The 24,680-nt window shown below is 42.3% G+C and overlaps 1 protein-coding gene across 1 annotated transcript in view; it reads left to right on the top strand.

The window, feature by feature from the left end:
• LOC133019504 (RIMS-binding protein 2-like) overlaps positions 1 to 15,381 on the top strand; it is a 62,763-nt gene extending 47,382 nt beyond the window's left edge. The window contains exons 20-30 of the mRNA XM_061086013.1: positions 87 to 566; positions 668 to 1,054; positions 2,002 to 2,157; positions 4,462 to 4,561; positions 6,267 to 6,409; positions 6,951 to 7,119; positions 8,714 to 8,761; positions 9,490 to 9,614; positions 9,708 to 9,779; positions 10,757 to 10,876; positions 11,474 to 15,381. Of these exons, the coding sequence (XP_060941996.1) occupies positions 87 to 566; positions 668 to 1,054; positions 2,002 to 2,157; positions 4,462 to 4,561; positions 6,267 to 6,409; positions 6,951 to 7,119; positions 8,714 to 8,761; positions 9,490 to 9,614; positions 9,708 to 9,779; positions 10,757 to 10,876; positions 11,474 to 11,812 (2,139 nt within the window). The 3' untranslated portion in view covers positions 11,813 to 15,381. The remainder of the gene's footprint in view (positions 1 to 86; positions 567 to 667; positions 1,055 to 2,001; positions 2,158 to 4,461; positions 4,562 to 6,266; positions 6,410 to 6,950; positions 7,120 to 8,713; positions 8,762 to 9,489; positions 9,615 to 9,707; positions 9,780 to 10,756; positions 10,877 to 11,473) is intronic.
• Positions 15,382 to 24,680: the final 9,299 nt, after the last annotated feature.

Raw genomic sequence — 24,680 nt, 5'->3', positions numbered from 1 at the left:
GATTTTTATTAGATGAAGCAGAGTTTGATCATTTCAACTTCACATGGAAAATTTGACCTGAGTACCTGTCGTTCTCTTATCCAAAGGTGCTGGAGGTGTCTTCCCCAACAGCAGGCAGTGCCCTGCTGGGGCCCTCTCAGATCCAGTCCCTGCAGGCAGCACAGGAGCTCACTGTCCGCACAATGTCTGCCCATGGCGAGTCCTGTGACTCTTTGCCAGTCAATGTGCCCTCCAAGCTGGTTGCCATCATGGCGGGCCCAGCTATCACCGCCCGAGCTGTGCCACCCCATCTGCCCTGTGCCCCTGTAGGTCCCAGTAACCTGCCCTCACCGCAGTCCTACATGAACTCTGCTGCCAAAGTCTCAGTGCTGCCCAGCACCTTGCCATCAGACACACACTTCACTGGCCTCACAATGGAGGCTGCTGCCAACTTTCCTACTGCCCTCCACTCAGAAGACCTTCTCTTATCTGCCTCATATGTGAAGGCCTGGGCCAACCCCTCATCTGCTGCTGCCTTAGCCGTGTCTGAGACCACATCACCAGTCGTCCCCTCCATCACTCCAGTGGTAATCCTCACTCTATTGTCTAGAAGAGAATGCAAATGTTTTATTTTCTACAATAATTAAGTAAATTGTTTCATGCTGCACAGACTCTTTCTCCTTTCCAGGTTAATGTGACCTCCCCCACAACCTCAGCACCTCAACTTTCTCCAGTAGCAGTACCAGCACTTGCAGAAGCACCAATGGCAGCAGCAGCAGCAATGTTGGAGCAGCGCAGAGACACTAACAGCCCTGGAACGATACGTCCTTTCCCATCCATCACAGACTTCATCGAGGACCCCAGTGCCAAGCTCGGCATCCCTGAGCGCACCCCTACCCCACCCAAAGCCCCGATCACAGACCTCCTTAACCCTCAGGACACAAACGTCCTCCGGCCGCTCAGCACTTCCCCACTGGAGTCAGAGGTAGAGTGGGAGCCGGAGAATACCCGCCTGGTGTCTATCGAAGAGTTCCTGAGACAGGACCAGGAGCCGATGTACAGCGGGAGGCAGCAGGTCAGTCCTGACAATCATCTATTACTTCAAAATAGTTGACTCATCCCTAGAAAGATAAATGTAGTATATGCTGTAGTTACAGTTTGAGTTGGATCACAACTGAGAGCTTGTCTGAAAGTAGGAAGATGATTTGGTCGAGATGTTGTCGAATTCACCCGCACTAGTAGTTCTATACTGCAAAAGGTGTAGAATCTAAAGTACATCAAATAATCCACAAAAAAAGTTGATGATTTCTTCTAGAGCCTCGAACAGTTTTTCCTTTATCCGTCTTGATTATGTTCAGTCATTTGAGCAGCTGCTAACCTAAGGAAATGTCATAATGTCCAGTAGTGGTCATGAGTGAATCTAAGCTTTCAGATTTGAAGGAAGAGTGTAGTACAGCAGGAATCCGTTGATTTCAGAAGTCACATTCATTGAAGCAATATGATAAAGATTAGCACCAGTCTTAAAGCCTGATTCAGCTTAAGAAAATCATTTCCCTTTTAAATGATACTCTTTTAATTGACAAGTATTTGGTGCTTGTAATGCAGCCTGTCACATTAGTTTCATGGAGACAATACATAATGCAAAACCGGGTTCATCCCATAGTTCATCCACTATGGATGAACCCGGTTAAAGAGTTACCGCCCGCATAGGACACTCTGAAGTAAAGCAAACGCGCCTGCAACGAGGCAGGGATCATTGCATACATTTCATTGGTTGACCTGTGGTCAACACTACACCTGTCATGTTATTGGTTGGGGAACTTCAACAGGTTTGTTGTACAAAAAAATCCAAGAGCAGAGGAGAAATCTGAGAGCAGACGATTCAAGAGCAAAAAGCAACAGTTTCTTAATTTAATGAAACACTACTATAAGAATTGAAAGTGATCAAGAAATAATTTAAAACTGAAGATAAATTCACTAAATAAATTCTCACTGGATGGTGTTCACATATCGTATTTACAGAGTTATGGCAGAGGGCTTGTGGAACCTCCCAGTGACTACAATGCAGACAACAGCCGCTCAGACCTGTCCGACATCCTGGAGGAGGAGGAGGAGGATTTCTATTCTGACCACCTTGGAGAATCACAGGCACGGGGACATACACTTCGCGCTAACAGGGTAAAGGAATGAGTGCAACCTGTGTTCTGCTTTTTTAATAAATTCTGCTTCTTCACTTTGCCATGCCATGTGGCCTTGTCTTCTGTTGTCGTATTCCTCATGTGTTTGATTTTTTTCTTCTTTCTTTTCTCTTTCATTTGCATGGCCGGGTTGTCATCTGTTTTATCTCCACCGTTATTTCCACTGAACAATATGATATTGATTATTACCTTCACCAACCCACTCTTGCTTGCTTTGACCTGTGGCCCTTGCAGTCTTGCAATTGGGAGCCTTCAGACAGTGATGAGGATGTTCTTGAGAGGATCCTGAAGTTGCCCCCACAGGTCTACCCCAGCAAGCAGCTGTTCAGCATTCCTGAGATGACAGAGGAAGAAGACAGTAGTCAAGAGGATCCTTTAACCCGCCGCAGGCAACCTCGGCCCAGGCCCAGCCACGTTCACCAGAGAGACTCAGAGCGCCTCCGTCATGCCCCACAGCATCACCAGCATCAACCCAACCCCCACCAGAATGTTCCCCCTAACCATCACCACTTCAACAGGGATCCAAGATCCCTAACCAAAGAGCCTTTACTCAGACATGGACCCTCGCAGGTGAAGCCTAAGATGCAGCACAGGGTGCGCTACGCAGACACAGTGGACACCATCAGTTATTCTGAAGAAGAAGAGAGCTTATACGAGGGTCCGACCAGCAGGCGGGTCAGCAGAGAGAAATCGCTACTAAAAGGGCTAGGGGACCGCCTTAGGAGGGAGGCCTTGTTGAGGAGTCAGAGGACTGGTACTGCAGCAGGCAACCTCAGCCATGGCCCTCCCCCGCAAAGACCCTACCCAGTCAGCAAAACAGTACGGTCTGTTAAGTCAACTGTTGGTCGTCCGGTGGAGATTGACTTGGAGTACGGCACAGATGATAGTGAGGAGCCCGCGAAGTACGGCCCTGGGGAGGTGGTGATGGAGCAGATGAGCTCCGAGTGGTGGGTGGAAGGGGCTCAGGCGGAGCACGGCAGGCCTCCTCTCAGCCGTGAGCTGAAGACTGATCCACCTGTCAATGTCACTGCAGGCCAGCCACAATGGGTGTGTTGTCCCAGCCCTCTCCTCTCCCCCTGTAGCTGTGTGGATCTAACCCATAGTGGAGAGTCCCCCAGCACTCAGTAGAAAAATAGCCATACTTACTTTCCTTCATCATAACTGCAGTGGACGGAGAGAGGTCAGGTAGTTTTACCCCACAGTATTTTAACATGGGGCTAGAGTCACTGCTAAACATCTGAACCAGTTCATCAATACTGTCTTTCTCCAGATTTTTAATTCTTCTACAATCTATGCATAACTGAATCTGATCTCCCTCTTTCTGACTGCACTAATTCACACCACCATCACATTATCCTCTATTCTCCTTGAAAACCACTAATCTTTTCTCCTGAACTAGGCAGTGCTGCCTTATGCCTGGGCCTCACTGGATGCGTGAGCAAAACTTCTGGCTTCTCATTACGTCCATTATCATGCTAGAGCAGCCACACTGCCTGCGTTTGACGCTGCTCTTCTAACGTTTCAATCATCAAATCATCCATCAAATATGTCTCAAACATAAATATCTGCAACACTTCCTGTACCCTTTTTAAAGTAAAAAGCCATTGGAAAGTGGAAAACAATCCCAAAGCAACACACAGTGGAAAACGAACACACAGCATTAAGCAGATACTAAACCCAGACACATCTAAATATAGTTCTCTTGGCATGTATGTTGATTAACGTCTTGCTCCTAATATAAATTAGAAAATTTGCTGAAACCTGAAAAGTGAAGACAGATATATGTATTGTAGATATATAATGGCATCATTTAAAAAAATATTTAATTTATGGCCATGTAAAACGTGGGGTGGGTGTAGCAGCTCCGCAGCCGGTACACAGCAGACTCGCTCCTGGTGTGAACAACAGCAGATCTGCGAAGCAGCCATCACACGCTGCAGATGCACCCAGAGCGGCCCAGGCATCCCAGTGAATATGCAGTGTCTGAATCTGCTGAGGTTACAATGCAAAAACGGAACATGTTAATGTTGAAACAGTAGGATGTTAGAAAACCCAGTGTTTTTTGCATTTGTTGATTATCTCAAGTATTGAAATACATAAGAGCTCAGTAGTAGCATAACTACTTAAAGCATTGCTAATGAAATATTGTCTTTAAAAATGAACAGCCACACTCATTTTCCTCTGAACCCCTGAGGTGTCCTCTCCTCCCTGTAAATCTGTGTTTCTGTGTTTGAGAATATTTTTTTCCCCCTTTGACCCGTTTATTTTTCTCTATATTTAACAGGAGCCCGGCCAAGTCCCTCCAGCTGTGGCAGGTCCATCGTGGGGGGGCCAGGCTGAGCCCTCCTCTAAACCAGCAGGCTTGCAGGCCAAGCAACCGAAAGGTCAGATATGCTTTGCTCTTTTCCTCCTCCTGTGTGGCTCTGTGTCTTGTTTGTCAAATGCAGTTGAAATGTATGAGGCGATGCTGACACACCTGTGCTCTCTGTCGTAAAGCCTCCACCCGCTTGTCTCACATGATGGCAGTGAGATTAGCACCTTGTGTAGGAAGAGTGAGCAAGGGGGGGGTGGGGGGTGCTGTAGCTGCCGTGGAGAAGTGGGAGAGAGCCTGCTAAGCTGAGCACCGGCTTAACCAAAGTGGCTTGTCATGACAGGAGGAAGTGACAGACATTAAAATAGTAACCTCGATTAGCGAGCAGAGAACTAGGCTGCGGTGTAGACGTGCAAGCGCCTCTCTCTCTCTTCCTCTCTCAACATGTTCCTTCACTTGCCTCTCCTCATTTGTCTGAATGACACAGACTGCATGCTCCTTCAATAAACTGTTCTGTTCTGACAACACAGACCAGTGCACAAGTGTTACACGTGCACACAGATAGAGGAAGGGAGCTGGCAGAAGTTCTGCGCTATCGACTAGAGAATCAGTGAGGATGTGAAAGTGTGTTGTCGGCCCGTGACTCTTGCCACAGATGGGCTGATTCTCTATAATGAGATAGAGAACACGTCTCTTCAGTGCAGCTTAAAGTCTCACTACAGCTCTTCAAATTTGTCTCGCTGTCAAACAGGTTACAGTTGTAATGCCTTTAGTCACACTGGTGTCGTGCCTCGGGCCTGCTCGGATGTAGACCGCACTACAAGTCACATTTATATGTTGCTGTGCATGATCTGTCACATGGAATGTATTAAAAGAACATTTTGATAATTTAGTTATTATCTTTATATGTTGGCTTGTAGCTGTGTTGTCAGATCGGAGTGAGTGGTTGACCCACAATGTTTCCTCTGTTGCTCGGTGGCTTCAGATCATGAACGAGTGCACGTTTTTTTCAAACGGCTCACAAAGCTTAGGATCAGTGGTTTAGCTTGATTACCTGTTTTAAGGACATGCCTGTGCTGTACTGCTGCTGGTGGGCGGTGGGGGTGGGGCGCACTGGCTGTACTTTTTGCAGAACTCGTTGCAAGCCAAGCATGGCTCCTTTGCAAAGGATCTGATGAACTGACATAATCGAAACAGTTGAAATATAGAGAACCAAAGTTAAAATAGCAGCATACGAGTAAATTAATTGCATAAATACAAATGTTTAAGTAAAATAAAGGCTGCGACTACTAATCGTTCTCATTATTGATTAATTTGCAGAATCAGTTCTTGATTCATTATTTGTCCAACAGCCCAGTGCCACATCTTTAAATATGTTTCGTTCAACATACACAAATATTCTCATGTACACCAAAGACATTATCAAATCATCCCATTTGAGAACCAGCTATTTTTGGTAAAAGAAAATTACCAAAACGACTATAAATAGCGGCTGATGTATTTGCTGTTGATTAATTAATATGGTATTTGTTTCTTCATACAATATTATTTCTTATAAGAATCAAGTTGAACCTCTTAAATACGTACTTAGAGAAGGTACGTAAGAAGTAACTGATGAAGTATCGTGATAGTAACATAACCGATGCTCACAGCATTGTCTCTAATCAAAAGCAGAGATGTGTGTGAAAGCTCAGATCTATGTCGGTTTAACACTGTCTTAATCCTGTTTGTGCGTGTTTGTGTGTGTGTGTTGTTTATGCGCATGCGTACACACGCAGGTGGGGTCGATTCAACAAAGGTCAAAGGAGACGGTGACATACGCATCTTTGTGGCCCTCTTCCCATATGATCCCACCTCCATGTCACCCAATCCTGATGCTGCGGAGGAGGAGCTGCCCTTCACTGAAGGACAGATCATCAAAGTATGTCCTTCACTGGTCACACACCACACACTGCGACCTTGACAGGTTCACTGTAACAGAAAGACTAAAGTATGCCCAGGGTTTAGTATGCAGTCTGTAGAGACAATAAATATGTGTAATGGATTTCTCACAAGACCTTTTTGAACATTACTGTAAACTGTCCTCTGAGAGCGCAAACATTACACACTTACACACCTGTTTTACACCAAAACAAGCAGGTATATGTAGGCTTTCAAACGTGAGTAAACTCCCTAGAAAAGGCGATTGACTGCTTTCCTGTTGCCAGTAGTGGAGTTTGCAATGCAACATGTTGGACGTCACCAACACATTGAAAACAGAAACTAAGAAAACTAAGATGAAAACTAAGGCGGTTTCTCAACTCACTGTCTTGACAAATTAGCACAATCACCGCAATGTCACGTTTACATCACTGCAGATCAGATCCAGAGCCAAGACAAAAAGCCAAATGTTAGTGGGGTTTCTGACCAGGCGCTAACCTCATTATTTTTTTATTCATAAGTCTTTACACTCCTTTTCTCAGGTTTACGGAGATAAAGACGCAGACGGGTTCTACCAAGGGGAGTCCGCTGGTCGTCTGGGCTATGTGCCGTGTAACATGGTGTCTGAGATCCAGGTGGAGGACGAGGAGACCCGGCAGCAGCTCCTGCAGCAGGGCTTCCTGTCTACAGCCGCCTCCATGGAGAAGATAGGTATGTTCACTGCCACTCAAAGATTTAGCAGCTACCTGAAGATGTGTTTGTCAGCAGATTTCAGACCAAATTATCTGTCAACTGTAAACATACTGTAATTGTGTCATGCGATATTTGATGTGTTACACGTGGAAATGAGTATATTTGGACATTCTTGTTGTAGGTGAATGTTTTACCCATAACATCACCACTGTTCATGTTTACGTGGAAAGTGAAAATAGCAGCACATGGGTAGCAGAATCCACTGTTGTGAAATATGGACTTGATATTTACCTTTGATTTATTGACACATGTTGGCATAGTTTTGCCTGCAGTCCATAGGAGGAAAATAAAAACTTTTTTCTTACGATAGGACATGAGGCTAAAACTCTGAGGCCACTTGACCCAGCCGGAGGCACAAATACATGTCTCAGATCAGATTTAGTTTTTATAAAATGGCACCAAAATCTTCTCTAAAAACATAGTTTTTTGCTTTCATGGATTCTTGTTCACTGTGTTGCTATTAAGATGATCATAACCATCTACATATTCTCTGTGACTGCATTAAAATGCAGGTCTCTGAAGAATACATTTATCACAAAGTGTTTGCCTGTGGGGAGTCGTAGTTAGACACCCAGTAAAATCCAGCATTCACTTTGCGTCTGTTTCCAGCTTTCAACCCAGAGCGGTATTTGCAGATGGTTTAACCTGTTCACTTCCACTTGTTCTCACTGCTGTGTCTGCTGCTCGCTGGTTGTCATTTTTGAATTGCTCTCCACTTTGGCTTCTCATTGTCTATTTTGTCTGGTGTCTGCATATCTCAAAAATTGCACCTCTGTTTTTCTTTTTGGTTTTTGTATTTTTTTGGTTTTCCTGTCTAAAACTCCATAAAGGCACTCGCACACACGCACAGCTTCCACGCCGCCCTGTTCCACCACCGAAACCGAGGCGATCCAAGAAAGGTGTGTCTGGCTGCAGATTGCAGCTTCCCACCGTCATCCTTTCTGCTCCTCTCTGGTTTTCTGGTTTGCTTGTCTTTATGTCTCTTTCAATGTAGCTATTGGTCTTTCAGTGAGGAGAATTTAAGGTCAGCTGTTGTAATATAATCAGTTGTAGTCAAATATTACAATCGTGAATAGTTCTCCCTTTACAATAGTTTCATATTCTATAATTTAAGGCCTTCTTCTTGCTACCTTGGTGTTAAACGGTTATTCAGGGTAGCAGGTTAACATTTTATGATTTTGTTAACGTTTGTGCAACATCTTCACAACTGTTCCACTACACATGCATGAGCACTGAGTCCCTCTGGTCAGCTTCCATTGGGGCTCATGTAATACACAGAAGGCACAGCAGCAGAACGTGGCAGCGTGTCGCTTATTGAACGTTAATCTCTCCCAACAGTCATTTTGCCAGTGTTCTGCTGCTCTGTCCCAAATGCATTACATGATCACATAAACCTGAAAATCACTCGTCCATCCCCTCTGATCTCCATCTGTGACTTGGAGACGTACTTTAACTTCAGATTCTGGCTTTTGAGGTCTAATGTGTATATATTTTCTACCGTTGCGGCGATTTGATGCTAATGCTCTTCCCCCCCCGTCCACGTCTCTTCCAGTGGAGTCTGCAGCACTCTGGGAGGAGAGCGTAGACTCCTCCAGCCAAGGTTTGTGGTTAGCCCTTTGACCTTCTGCCTCTCTGTTTGTCCCTGCATGTTCAAACGACCGCCACCACTGTCCATTGGAGGCCAGCATGTGTCTACTGGATAATTTCTATACATTTTGTGACCTTATGTTTATTTTGAATGGTTATGAACACATGAACTGTGTTGTAGCTGCTGATAACATCTCAACTCACCTTTAAACATCCTCATTAGGAACTGTTTGATTAATTGGGTGGCTCACTGAAAAATATCGACTTTTTCATCGGGGATGGAAATTGTTAAAAGACATAATGTTTTTTTTTGAGAGGAGAAAATTCAACTCCAACTTTTTTAGTATCCCTAAGATCTCTGTCTACCCCCAGTTATAAATGTCAAACAGTTTCTACTGCTAACTCCACTTTTCATTTCACAGTTTAAGTTTAATCAAATGTTTACTTTTTGTCTTCATCTACACTAACAGTGAAGGAAAGAGTTCACACCTCAGCTCCTGACAAATGTTTCCTCTGAATGACGTTTAAAACAGCAGCACAGCGCCAGCTGATACGACTCTGTGCTAACTTCCTGTTGTCTTTATTTTTCTGTTTGACTGCAGTGCTGTGACTTTTCCTCAGCTTAGCATGACGCTGAGTGAGTTGGACATGCAGGCACGATGAGCTGACCGGGATTGCAGAGACATCTCACTCCTCTCATTACTAAACCGAATTGTTTGTCCCTCTCTGTTCGACTGACAGATCCCAGCCAGTCTGCTGCTGCTACTGTTGCTGCAGCTGCAGGGAGCGCAGCCCCAGGAGCTCGCAGGATGGTCGCCATCTTTGATTATGACCCACGAGAGAGCTCCCCCAACACTGACATAGAGGTCAGGCTTACAAAGGCTCATATTTTGATTTGAGGGAACATGCTTTGTGTTTAGTGGTAGTTTTTGTTCATCATCTTTTCTGTTGCTGTTCAGGCTGAGCTGACCTTCAGTGCAGGAGACATCATACATGTGTTTGGTGACATGGATGAAGATGGCTTCTTCTACGTGAGTCTTTTTCAGTGGTTATAGTCTTTGTACTTCACTTAAAAAGATGCATTCAATTTTGTCATTGTTGAAACCACTGACAAGTATTAATACATTTCAATCCTGTGTGCAAGAACTGACTATCCATAAAATACATTAACACAAGACAAGATCTGAATTTCCTGGTCTTTACAGCAAGAGGTATAGAACTAACTGGATGAAATAATACAAATAAAATAATTTAAGTAAGTTTCAGAGCTGACATCAACGATAATTGACACTTTATTGACAACATTGTATATCTAATAATCATTGAAATATCTGTGTGTATGTGGCTCCCATGTCTCAAGAACTGTTTTCTTTTTTGCCTTATCTGCTTCATGTTCGGCATGTGTATTGTTAAGGGCACATGAAAACACAGGGTCAAATTTGGAGCGATTTAGACATGTGATACGTTCAATATTAATAAGCTTTGAATGAACAGCACACCAGGACTCTGTAGCATTGGCGGCTGGGACTCATCAGCGTAAGTGTTGTTGTCGTTCATGATAACAGCTCATTCACAACAACAGCAACAACAACTGATTCTCAAATTCTTGGTTCTGCATAATGAGGCGAGCTTCACTGAGCTTTAAATAAACAGGTGAACAGCTCTTTGTGCAGCAGTGCTGCAGCTTCAGGGTTCTGTGGACTGAGTCCTGTAGCATTTCAGAAAAAAAACTGCAACCAGCATCACGACAGACCAAGAAAACAGCCCATTCCGAACAGGCAGCTTTAGAACGGGCACTGTAATAGGCAAAGTAAATAGTGAAAATCTTTGTGCAAAAGAGAGCCAGCATGATTAGTATGGAAAATACTCAAACTACACATGGACACAATATAGACATTATATATTAAATAATATAATGTTATATATGTGCAGCATACACACACTTTACATTCATTATATATATTCATTCAAGATGTACGTCTTTAAATCTTATCCATTCTTTCTGCAGGGAGATTTGAATGGACACAGAGGCTTGGTCCCGTCCAACTTCCTGCAGGCTGTACCAGAAGACGCTCCAGCAGAACCACTCTCTGCTCAGCCTGCAACAGAACCCAAGAAAGAATCACAGGTACTTCTGTTTATAACTGCACGCTGCTGGATAATGAACTGTGGACGTCCTGCTCTTACGTAATGTGTCATGTTCACTGACACAAAAAAGTACTTTATTTTTCCATCACTTGTATTTCTAGTGACTGCATTCTATCATTTTCTGTTCTGTTTCTTTAATTTTGCCCTGTCGCATTTCTTCTGCCACACTGATTCCTGCATGGCCTTGTACAGAAGCACAAACGAAGTGTGCACTTTGAGACATGATTGTAAGTGTTTTCAAACAGAACTGCAGCTGCTCAATGGTCCTAGTTATTTCTCTTCCCTCCCAGTACATGTCCACTTCACTTCCTTCAACAATAGTTCCACACCACTCCTACTCCCACCTCGTATCTGGTTTATTGAAACACAGGTTTGAGTGAGCCTCCTCCCTTGTGTGTTTCCTACACTAATGTCCCCCTGTTGTATGATCATCATAGATTTTGAATGCACTAATTGTAAGTCGCTTTGGATAAAAGCGTCTGCCAAATGACATGCAATCATTTAAGCTTTAGATATTGTTTAAGAATGTAGTATTATTTTTCTTGGTCATTCTAACACTCTTAATTTCCTCCTGAAGGTTACTGTGACGTCTTCTACAGAAACACAACATCCTGGTTGCTCAACAGCAGAGGTATCTTTGCACGCCCAAACAGGAGTTCCTCGCCCTGACCCAACGGAGCGCACGGACACACCAGCCAAACCAGCAGCCTCCGTAGACCTCCCGTCCGACCACAGCCCTGCTCCTGGTCCAGCTGTTACTCCAGCTGCAGTTGAGGTCCACTGCTCTCTTCCAGCCCCGGTTCCACCAGACAGCTCGACAAAGACAGACTGCTCTTCACAAGGCAAGAAGAAGAAAGGCTTTTTCTCCAAAGGCAGGAAGCTATTCAAAAAGCTGGGATCCAGCAAGAAAGAATGAGAGTCGGGACCTCTGACTCCGGATTTGCGTCGCATCAAATGCACTTTTTTACTGTCTTCTCTGTCAGTCTCAGTTGGTAGGCTGTGCGGTTATTGGCTGTCAGTATCAGGTCTAATAACTGATGCTTTAACCGCCGGTAACTGTACATTTGCCTTTGAGCACTGCAAAACCAGCTGTTAGATATAGAGTACGTTCAAACAGCAACATACAGCTTGCAGCATCAGAGCATGTAGAGGAGCATGTTGAAGTGTCCAAATATACTCTCCAGATACTTCCTAACTATCTAAGCATTGGCTTAACAGAGGCTTTAAAGGTTCTACGTGTAAAGGTCAGAAAACCCTTGGTATTAATGACACAGGTAGTGAACTGCAGTCCACATCCTGTTGCTCAAGTGCATGCTCACACTCCGTAGGTAGGCATGAGACCGAACTTGGTTTACCAGCATCATGTTGACAGGAAGTTACTTTCCTTTGACATGTTTACAAACAGCTTCAGAGGATAACCCCTTTTTGTTGTGCTTACGTGGAGTTTGTGTTGGAGTTATGCTGGGAGCTGCTTGATTGTCGACATTAGTGGACTTCATTTCCCAGCTAACATTAGCCAGCACTGTTGGTGCTGTAGGGGAACAGAACAGAGGCTTTGAGGCAACCACCCCTAAACGAGTGTTAGCGTCACATTGCTTAGAGTTTCCCAGAATAAATGTGGCCCAAGTCGTTTATTTAAAAATCGGTGCACGAGCAACCGAGAAAGTCGTGGAATATCTTGTATTTTAAGTTAAGGCAGTTTGCACATTGGCAGTAAAGAAGCGATTTAATATATGTAAACTGCTTAACATTCTTACATTTAGTACCTTTGATGCTTGATATAAAACAATGGGTCATATCTATTTAAACTAGTTGGTTAGAAAATATTGCTGAACAGCAGCTCCAGACACAGCTATTTATTTAACATCAGCTTTAATGCTCATGTACTGGTGCCACTTTATATATTTGAAGCAAACAAATAGAAGCTGCAGTCTATATGTTCTGTGTGACTATAAATATGAAAATGCACTATCCATCCTTAATGGATGTATTCTAAATATGTCTGCTAGTTCTTCGTGTGTTTCTCTTCTTTAGTAGTATTTATACTTTGTACAGAACATGTTATTTATTTGTAGACTCTGGCCCTGGTCATCACGAAGTTGCATGAAGTGATTGGAGCAGAAGGTTTAGTTCATAGAAAGCTGTCAGAGACGGTGATGTTCCACTTTCATACTTTTGTAGTTTGGATCTAATTTATTTTGGGTCATGACTGTCAGAGTGGAATGAGCTGTTAGATGTAAAGAATGTGGAGGATTGCACTTCGTGTGTGTGAGAGTGTGAGAGTGTGAGGCTGCCCAGTCCACTCGTGATGAGACTGAAAACACATGCCTTTCTCAAAAATGTATAAAGGAAGTCTTGATGTTTTTGACCACAGTCATAATTGGATAAATGTTGCATATCGCACATATGTGTAATATGTAACTTGTGTGTGAGAGAGAGACCTGCAGTGTTTGTACAATTTTGTAGTATCAGGTGATGAGTAGCTTAAAGGCCACTAATTAATATAATAAAACTATAGCCCCTTTTCTCTTAATTAATCACTTAATTTATTCAGTCTGTAAAACATGCCCATCCCGGTTTCCCCCTCGTGGTATAATTTTGTCTTCAAAACCCAAAGATATTCACTCTCATTTCATTTAAATCATAAATTCTCATATTTGTGAACCATAGAATATTTGACATTTTCATATAGAAACAATTGGCAGCAGCCTGATGCTACAGTGAGCAGTTAACAGCCTGATGCTGAGCATACAGCCGGTCAGCCTTTGGGATTCCCTGTGGTTTGAATGCAGTAACTGATCTCTGCATGTAAAACCAGCTAACATTAACAACACTGTATTTTGTGTACATGTCTCACACACGTGAATGCAAAGTGATTATCGTGGGTCAAACTTCACCAAAGTAAAACTCCATGTGAAGCCACGCTGCGATCCGCTGTACAGCTGGAAGCAAATGATTTATTCACTCCCTCGCTTGCGCAGACAGGAAGTGAAAGGGAGACGAAAGTTCACACATGTGAGGGCGGGCTGTTAAACTGAACAGCTCTCAGTCAGGTGGTCTGTGGCTGCACTGGGCTGCGAGGGACTTTTCTTTCTTTGGCCTCCACGTCAGGAGGGAAATTGCAGTGTGTGAATATTGGGTTACGGCTAAACAGTGTTAAAACATCTTTATCAGTTCATGCAGGTTTTTTTGTGTTCACACACTAAAGTCATAACACTTTAACTCTTAAAGCTAAGTAAAACCATTTTGGCAATATAGCGTATTGTGACCTGCAATACTGGAACAGCGTGTCGTGTCTGTTGACGCTTTAGATGAAGATGTAGAGGTTGTGATGTGAATGTGCGGACCAGGCCTTAGTTTTCAGTTACAACCCGTGCAATGGTTATTCACTCTGTCTGATTGGATCTCTCTGGATTGATGTGGCGGAGTCGCTGTTGGGGGGGGGTCACGTCTCAGGTTTTAAATCGTAGTCATTCACGCTGAGCCACCTGTGGACTCTGGCTGTTGAAAGGCTGCACAATTATGCCAAACTCTTTGGTGCTTTGCCTGTTAGTGCAGCATCCAGCAGAGTGGGAAGTGAAGTTCCCTCACACGGGCAGACAGAGTCATAACATCCTTTTTTCTTTAATGTCATGAATGTTTTGAATCGTTTGTCAGTGTTACACAAAGGGAGCACGATGGCGGTGAGAGTAAAATTGAGGGCAGGTTGACAAAGACACTTTAGGATAGAGCCGAGACTGAGGCTGTACAGTGTTTTTTCTGTTTCATGTTTTTCTTAAGGGGGAGTGGATGCTCAAAAGTTGCCGAAATGTACAGTGAATATTTGTACTGATCTCGTATTTGACGGCCTTTAATGCACAAGTATTCCTCGACCTGCTGTGTAGCGAGTAGGCGGGTAGGTATCATTTTAGCCCTGCTGATCATATTTAGCCTTACGAGACGACCTTGTTTAGTCTTAATCTGTTGTTTACAGGATGTTTATTGACTGCATGCAGAACAATGTTATACCCATGTTTGGCCTTATTTACGTTCTCGTCATGTTTCTGTTTTTCTAGGCTGACTCGTCTACAATATATGTAGATGGCCGCAGTAGTGGGAGAGAAGCTGTAGGAGCTTTGTGTAAATAATGAAAAGTGTTGGGGCTTGTGCTATATTTTAATGCAGTGCGGGAAACTTTTTTTTTTTCTTTTCCTTTTTTTCTTCGTCTTTCCTGATCTGCGTTCACTGTTTGAAACCAGTGGAAGATGAACATTTTTATATATGTCCCTGTTTTTATCAGTAATCCTTTTGAAAGCTCATGTGTAAATATTTTTGTTAATCTTGTTTTTTCAGTTGCTGTTTTGTTTTTGCATGTCCAGGCAGTGTCGCCGGAGGAACATGAACTAAAGATGTAGAACACAGAGGACTCGTTGACTTGAAAATGTGATGGTTTCTTTCCATATGGATCTTTTTACAGGAATAAAGTATGTTTATTTTCACAGAAAACACGAGTCTCGAACAAAATACTTCTTCATGTTTGACTTTATTGAATATTTTACAGTTTAAACTTCACAGGTACAGTTGAAGCGATAGATTAGAAAATGACGGAAAGAGTTGCAGACTTTGCTCCGCACCACACACCGCCCATGTGAAGAGACTGGGGCGACACTCTGGGTGAATGTGTGGCCTTGCGAGACAAAGCAGCTTCCTCTTTTGGTGACTTCCTGTGCGGGTTCCATGACAGATCGCTCCTCTCCCCTGAAGCCAACAGTACACTCATCCATAAAGTAGGAAACACTACACTGTGGCAAGGAGTTTAGTAGTGCTTTCTACTTTATGGATGACTGCACTGTACATCCACCGCTCTTCTTCTTCCATCTTGTGTCCTTCCCCGCTTCTCTTCTTCTGCACCTGGGTTCGCAGCTGAACACACACACACACACACACACACACACCAACCCCCCACGCCCAGTTGTGCCCCAAACTGAAACCTATCGGCCCAGTGCACACCCAACACTTACACAGACTTCACTTTTTTCTCAAACCTGAAAAAACACACTTCCTGATTTGTCGTGAAACATTTGCATGTAAAGTTTAACACACGACAAAGAGCTGTCACAAATTGGGCCTCAGTGCTGGGTTTTTTTTAAGCTGAAGTCAAAACCTAACAGGCAGAGGAAGCGCTATCTTGTGGAAGCCATTTTGTCTGGCATGAGTTAGCTTTTCTGTCGGAGCAATCACAAGTTACAAAGTTACAGAAAATAAGATCAAAGACGTCTGTGAGCAGGTTAAAATAATATCGTAACAAATGCAAAGATCCTGTAGAAACATTTGAAGCTTAAATAAAAAATGTAGTTTGAAGAATGAGTTCAGTATCAAGCACTAAGTTTTCAATGTATTCATCCAAATTCTAATTGACATTGAATAGAATACTCCTTTGACAAAACAATAATTTAAAAAAAGTTGCATAAATGAAGTAAATGCTGTAACATCTTGTATTATCTGACACAGAATTCGTCACAGATCGTTTGAACATTAAAGACACGATGCCCTCCATCATACTGTACCTCAACCTTCGTGTTTTTTCTCTGTTGGACGTGAAGCTTCTCCGGCAGCCTCTCACAGGTGTCTTCTCTCTGTCCGAGGAGTGGGTGAAGAAGAAGAAGAAGAAGCCGTCTCCTTTTGAACCCTCCATGACCACGTGATGTAACCACAGGAAGAGGTCTAACAGTCACAGCCGCTCTCATTCGCCACTTCCGCCCCTTCTCCCTGCTGCTTTCTTCAGGCGCCTTTTTAAAAGCAACCAGAAGACGCCACGTTGACAATATGTCACAAACATATATTGTGTCGACTACAAACAATAGAGCGTCTTTTGATAGCTTTCTTTTTAATAATTTCTGCTTTCTCAATCACACTTAAATAAAATCCCTTCAAGAGTTTCATGTGTACTGCTGTGCACATGATGGTGCCATTTACACTATAGAATGTGTTGTTGGGTAATAGGAAAGATTGCAACACACGATATGAGCTCATCTTAAGTAAATGTGAACTGTTAATATCGTTCACATTGGTTGTTTATATTTATATTCTGCATTAACTTCAGTTTGGGTGGTACACATGTGACGTGCACATCCTGAGATCGTGTTCTCAGAGTTGCTGCTTCGATGTCAGAGCACTACAGGAAGCTACCTGATGAGCTCAGATGAACACCGTGTGTGTGTGTGTCGGTGTGTGTGTGAGTGTGTGGAACTTTTCTTTCTTTTACAAGAAACACGAAAGGTTTTCCAGTATAAAGTATAGTTTCCTGTAAGATGAGCTGAACACAGATGGTCAGTGTTTGTTCTCAGCAACCAGAGCCTGTCACCTCAGACGAATGCAGAAACAATAGAGGTGTGCTCAGAATGAAACCGCTCCAACTGAAGGTGGTTGTGAAGCTGCATCGGTAAAGGGAAGTTTCACATGTTTAAATGTGTCCTTGTGCTCATACAAACACTAAAAGTGTCACAATGCTTCCTGAAGCTGTTTCACTCCAACTGATCCACAGTCCTCATGTCAGGACCCTTTTTTTTTATCACACAGGGAACACTGACAACTTTCTCCCCCTCTGTTTCACTGATATCACTTTTAATGGGATTTCTTTGAGGCCAGTAAGAAGGATTTAACCCTTGATTAAACAATTATAGTGTACTTATAAACTTGCAATAATGTGAATTTAAACTTGAACTGTGTTCTCTTGTAGGCAGTTGTAGGGACTACTGTTTCTTTTTCTGTTGTTTTTCAAAAGTAAAAGCCCACAGGTTTCAATTCCCTGTAAATGCAAATGTCCAACTGTAGCCCACAGAGTCCACAGACGTCAGGTCGACACCGTGAACACGATGCCACGAAGCTGCACCGCTGACATTCAGCGATGTGGAAACATCAGCCTCAGATACCTCTGAGTGTTCTTTATGTAGAGCACAGGCTGTGACGGAAATACATTCACTTAAATACAATTTTAAAGTACTTTACTCAAGTATTTCCAGTTTACATTATGCTACATTATACTTCTACTTCACTACATGTTGAGGGGAATTTTTGAAATGTTACTCCAGTATATATATTGAAAGCTATAGGTACTACTTTCTTTAAAGCTGTAATGTACATAACATGATGAGCATGATGATCTTTATAGTGCAGACTGCACAGAATGAATTCAGTATAATATTAAGATCCCTCTCAATAATACATCAGTAATTAAAAAAAAAACATATTAGTATCACATACAGTTTATCTTCCTGCATGTTTAAGTACATTTTTTACAGAGAATATTTACATATAAGTTCTCATTCAACACTAAATAAAGGATTTTATCTTGTAAACAAGTGTTAGTACAGTGTTGTGGTGTATTTACTCATGTGAAGGATCTAAACAAGTCCACCAGCACTAAGTATAAACGTTCAGCCTCTTGCAGACTTAACTAAATTCAGCAGAGAACCAAAACTTGTGTTCCCTTCATTCCTCTCTCCCTCTCTGGTAGTTTAACAGTTTAATTCACTAAATGTTTTACACAGCAGCTCTGACAGTGATTTGTTTTTTATATAACGAAAAGGAAAAAGCTTAGTGTATTCAATTCTATAATAAGTCTATATTACTTTTGCTTACATACTTAATGGACACTGGTGATGAGGGTAACAATTTGCAATAAGTTCAGCTACGTAGTAATTATGACCATGAATTCAGGTGTGAATAGATATTGATACATATACATTATAATAATAAGCAGATAAATGTGTTTGTTATTGTCAAAAAACTATAACACATTTATAGATGGATAATAAATGACATAGTAAAAACCCAGTAACTATAAAGGATGTACATTAATAAAAACTACAAAATAGTTTCATATCGTTTATGGCATAAACTTAAATGAAATAATGCATTATAAATGATTTGTTATCCTTATTGTTTATAATAATCTATTGAAATATGTGTGCACTGTGCATGAATGCTGCCTGTTCCATTCCTTTTTAGTTCTCAAGCTAACTCTTTCCGTCAGGTGTTATTCTTTCCATCACTGGCATTTGAATTTTGTTTTGTGAACTGTGGGTGGATGTTAAATGTGTGCGATGAAGAGGGAATCCACTGTTTCTTGGTTTCGGTGTGGAGGTGGTGGAAGAAGTATTCAGATCCTTTACTGGGTTGAAAGTAACAGTGCAACACTCTAAAAATACTCTGTTACAACTTACATTACAAGTCCTGCACGCAAAATCTGACAGAAGGAGCACAGCACAGCGTGTCCATGCTGTGCTGTTAGATGTGATGCTATTAGATTCTTAATACTGACGTTTATATGTGAAAACAGCATTTAAATGTGTCACTATTCAGTCCAGTGTTGCCAGTGTTGGGGAGTAACGGAATACATGTAACGGCGTTACGTATTTAGAATACAAATTATGAGTAACTGTATTCCGTTACAGTTACAGATTAAATAGATGGTATTCAGAATACAGTTACATTGTTGAAATCAGTGGATTACATGACGGTACTTCTCGAGTTTATTCACTCTCTCGTAAATCCACCGGCGGCAAAGCCCCCAGGAAGCAGCTGGAGACCAGGGCTGCCGTAAGAGCGCCCGGGCCCCCGGCGGCGTGAAGGAGCCTCACCGCTACCGGCTCGGGACCGTTACAGGCCCGGGACCGAGGCTCTGAGAGAGTTCCGTCGCTACCAGAAATCTACGGAGCTGCTGATCCGCAAGCTGCCCTTCCAGCACCTGGTGAGAGAAGACCGACCTGCGCTCCCAGAGCTCCGCTGTCATGGCTCTGCAGGAGACCAGCGAGGCACGCCGGGTTCACACCGGACGCTGAAGCGCCGGGCAACGCTAATAATATCACCCGTTGACCAAGTAGTATAAAAGCATTTAGTCACTTGTTGCTCCAACATTAACTGCAACCGAGTCCCAATTTAATTTCATCCATCTTCAAGAACTTCTCCGCTGTTCTCTCCGTTCAATGTCGGGTGTCGAGGGTAAATTACGTATTCTCCGCCCCCCCCTCTCTTTTTATCTTTATGACTGCTTGTGTGTCTGTAGTGGATGGGCAGAGGGGGGCATTTAATAATGTGATCGGTAAAATTGGTAAAATTAAAACTCCAGGACAACAGAAGGGGAATGCAAACTATGGGATGCATACTTTATCATTTATATCATATAAAATGTCATCAATATCGTTTAAAATCATTTTTCAGTGTGTTTCATGGAGCGATACGCTCGCGTCAAGCGCAAAAAAAAATAAACTCGACGCCGAAACGATCGTAGCACGGCGCGAGGCAGCCTTGGCGCAGGGGGGGGGGGGGTCCTTCAGCCTCCGGTGGGGCCGGCACAGAGGTGGGAGTGGATGGGAGCCGGACATCCAGCTGGAGAGAGAGTTTAAACTGCTGCTTCTCCACTGACTATAACAACGCCGCAATCATACACTTAAAAAATGCAATACAAACCGGAAGTATTCCAAGTATTCAGAATACGTTACTCAGATTAGTTAATGTAATGGAATACGTTACAGATTACATTTTTGGGCATGTATTCTGTATTCTGTAACGGAATACGTTTTGAAAGTATCCTTCCCAACACTGAGTGTTGCCCAATCTGGGTCATGCCCCTCCACAGAGTCACCAGCTACATGTGAGAGAACGTGAGAGTTCTGCAGCCTCATGGACTGAATCTTCTGTACAATTTCGATGTCAATCTGACTCTGAGCAGTGAATATACCTGTGATAACAATGCAGTGGAAGGAGAAGTAGAACATTTACAACACAGGTCACTCTCTCTGTATGTGGAACCTTGCTCACACACTTTCCCAGTGAGAACCATGAACAACATGGGTGTGTGTGTGGACAGAAATGTGTGACATGGTTATGGAGAGTACGACTTATTTCCCACGACATTAGTTCCTGTAGTGAGAAAAGGAAGAAACGTCATCTGACATCGATACCTCTGAGGCTGAGTGAATGTGGGAAACAAATCCCTCCACCTCTGTGTGTGTGTGTGTGTGTGCATGTGTGTGGGGGAGAGATGGTTATAACACTGAATTTACACAAAAGTATGGGAAAGATGGACGTTAGGGGGAAAACAAATTGACGCCTGTATGTGTATTCTTATCCCTACATGTATTCATACTGAATACGTCTACATTAAATGAATACTGTTGAACACTTAATACTATAATACAATATATGATGCTCAAGTTACAGATATAACAAGCCATTAAAATGACGACTTGTTGAAAAGATCCAGTTTACGGTCACACATTGTTTAAACCTTTCCAATCTCCTGACCCCTGCCCTGACAGTTTCTAATCCCTGCCCTCTCCGGCTAATTGAGTCCCCAGCCTCCACCGACACCAGCCACTGCTCCACCAATGAGGAAGTGATCCTTGCTCCAAAGCCGGGGCCCTTGCTGCCTCTGGTGATAGACCTTATCTGGGCCCACAGCCATTTCCCCCTCCCTGCCTGTAACCCTCGGCCGTGTGTCGACACCACCGAGCCGCCCAGAAGCTCAGACGCCTCCCAGGCCTGAAAACTCCACAGAGGCCTGAGCGGCTCTGAACCGTCTTCTGCAGAGCACCGACGGAAAGTAGATTTAGAAGTCACATTTTCAGGTGCTTACACTTCAGTATTTTATTTGTATGCGTCTTTATACTTCAACTCTACCACGTTACTCAATATAACATATTAATATTATAGCATATTAGGTCACTAAGTGTCCAAAACCCAACAAAATGTTGAACCAGAGATACACAACCTATTGACCAGAAACTGAAAAAATATGAAATATTCCAACTTATTTTGAGGCCTTTATCACTAAATGTTAGTGTTAATGAAAATATTAATATAAATAAAAGTGTCCTTTTAAAAATAATTTCAGCACTTTCATTTATTGTTTTCAGCCTGTCTCTACATGAACAAATAAAGTTTCTATAATTAAAATATTCTTAATAGTCACTGATGAAAAGGCTGACACCTGTTAAACTAATAAAAAGTTCCTGTAATTTGCTTCCTGATCCAGATTCACACTAACATTTAATGAGTTCCTCCCTGTTCCGTGACACAACCCCATTTCAGTAGTTTTTGCGTAATCTTCCTTAAAAGTAAACCAACCAAGAAACATACGCACAGGGCTGAAAACATGAAGTCCTCGGCGGAGGTAATAATTCATAGAGGACAAGAGGAGGTCTTCTTTTTCCTCCTGTTAATTGTTGAAAGACTCCTCCGATTAAAGTAACCAGCTTCACCTTGAGTGGCTCCAACAGTGAAATGCAGCTCACAGGGTGATGCACCATGATTAAAACCTAATATGTTTTATGTAATAAAATATCAGTCCCAGGGGTCATTTAACGCATAATATACAAGTTAATTTTTAATACTTAAAGTAAATTGACTATACAAATAATTATTTTTTAAATGTAGCCCTTGTAGTATTAACTTGTAGTATTTTGTTGTTGTGCTCGTACAGGATCATAGAACATCTTCCAACACTGCTGAGCCCCAAAGGTCACATGTGCACATGTCAGTGCTGCGGATGAAGCCTCCTTTGTGAAAGGAATTGAAATCCTTAACTATGACGGACTACTCTCAGTTCTTTTTCTGCTCTCTACTCTGCAGAGGAGAGGAAGTTTTGTCAGCCTTATGAAACACTTACACACTCACTGTGAGGGTGTGTGTGTGTGTGTGAAATACATCGTCCTTGATCTCTCTCTCCACTTTATCCTCACACACAGATCATATTTCTAGAACAAACCTCGAGTTGACACCTCAGTTTCCATTCTAATACTTACCCTTCAGTTTTAATCCCTGACATATCCAAATAAGGGCAAAACCCTAACGTGTAGTTGCATGCGTGTGTGTGTTTGGGTGTGTGTATGTGTGTGTGTGCTTGTGAGAGAAAATAAAATGCCAGTATGACACTTGCTGTGTAGAGTAGAGAGCCTGGGCGGAGTTGAAAGTCTTCCTGACACATGCTTGTGGTTGTGGAAGTCTCACAGCAGCGAGCCCAGTTCTCAGTTTTGTTTTTAGTTTTTAGTTTTCATGAAACAACTTCAGCTTCATCTGAGAAGAACACGAGGAGAAGTGCTAAAAACTGCACTCCAGTGTGAAACTGTTGTGTTACACAGTAGAACACCAGTAAAAATGGACTGTTGGCTGCCCTCGTGTAGATGTGCACTGAGAGTTAAAAACCCACAAGGAGGCACAGACACTTGTGGTTTATTTCTGATTTGATCATCAACTGTCTCTAAAGACTTTACACTCTGTTCAAAAAGTCTCATTTGAGTTGAGGGGAATGAGACGTATTTAACATTCTTCACATTTGAATAACTGTAATGATTGTACTTACTTGACTCTTGTTGTTCTGGATTTGTATCCTCATAGTTGAATGCACTTATTGTAAGTCGCTTTGGATAAAAGCAATGTAATGGAATGATTGATGTGAATTTAGCTTTTGTGTAAAACAAATGTAAGTTGCTGCTAACTGTATGAGAGGAAGCATGGGTCCTTGTCAAACGAAGATCTTACAACATAACACTTCATCTTAGTTACCGAGAGTGGAGGAATGGAGGGAAAAATTAAATAGTAGGACAAATAAAATGCAACAAGATGACTCATAGCTAGAGATACTGTTAATAAAGTTCATTGCTACAGAGTCTCTGACCTCATTGTGGCAGCAGCAGGAAAGAAAGATGCTCAAATAAATAAGTGCATTATTTTCACATTGGTTTATCAATTTAAACTTTAAACTTATTTGTTTTGTTTATCATACTCATTTGTGAAAAGTATATTTAGTGAGTTAATTTACAGTATAGCTTTTCAGCTTAACAGTGAAAAATAACTTGGGTCTTTAATTCAAGTACTAACTTACGTAAAATGTTCACGCATCTAATATTTTTTTATTTTCTCTTGCTTTGTAGTTTTACTCCACCACAGTCCAAGAACATATTTTCATATTTTTTTTATTTTACAGCATTTCTCTGACAGCTATAGTGACAATTAACTTATAAAACTAAAGCTTGATCCACAAAATGAATACAATAACGATTGTTGGGTTGATGAATTAAACTATAGTTGATATGAACACATAAATAATGGTAAAAACCATTCTGGTATTTTTATCTTTAATATCTGAAGTAGTTTTGAATCTTCTGCTACTTTTCTTCTTTCTTTTTTAGATAACAACCCCCCCCTCTCTTCCTCCACCCCCCAGCTCTCTATCTTCTCTCCTCTATTTTTCTTTACTCACCCCAACCAGTCGAGGCAGATGGCCGCCCACATTGAGTCTGGTTCTGCTTGTGGTTTCCTCCAGTTAATGAGGGAGTTTTTTTTCTCAACAGTGTTTGCTCGTTGTGGGAACTGATGGTTTTCTCTAAATTTCTGTCTGGTCTCAACCTGACTGTTTAGAATACCTTGAGATAATGTATGTTGTGATTTGGTGCTACACTTATAAAATGTAGTTGAATTTCAAGTAAACTTTTGAAAGCAGGACCTTAAAGTATTTTTACTGTGTGGTATTAATACTTTTGAACACTTTCTGTTTTTAAGCACGGGCCACTCTTTTATAGTTGAGTGCAATTTCTCCAAAAGGATGAAGGGACAGAATGATTCCTCTGTGGCGATAGAGAGACGTCTCCCTCTGTTGCAAGCTGCTTCTAATACAGATCCAGTTACAGTGTCAAACCACACAAAGGGCAGACTAACGTGAGGCCCTCGTGCACATCCTGCAGTGCAGCACACCACAGAGTGCAGTGTGAGACACTTTCAAGTTGCAGTGTGATATATGAGTT

This window comes from Limanda limanda, chromosome 14, assembly GCF_963576545.1.
Source record: "Limanda limanda chromosome 14, fLimLim1.1, whole genome shotgun sequence".
Taxonomy (NCBI): Eukaryota; Metazoa; Chordata; class Actinopteri; order Pleuronectiformes; family Pleuronectidae; genus Limanda; species Limanda limanda.
This window is presented reverse-complemented; position numbering and strand designations above follow the sequence as displayed.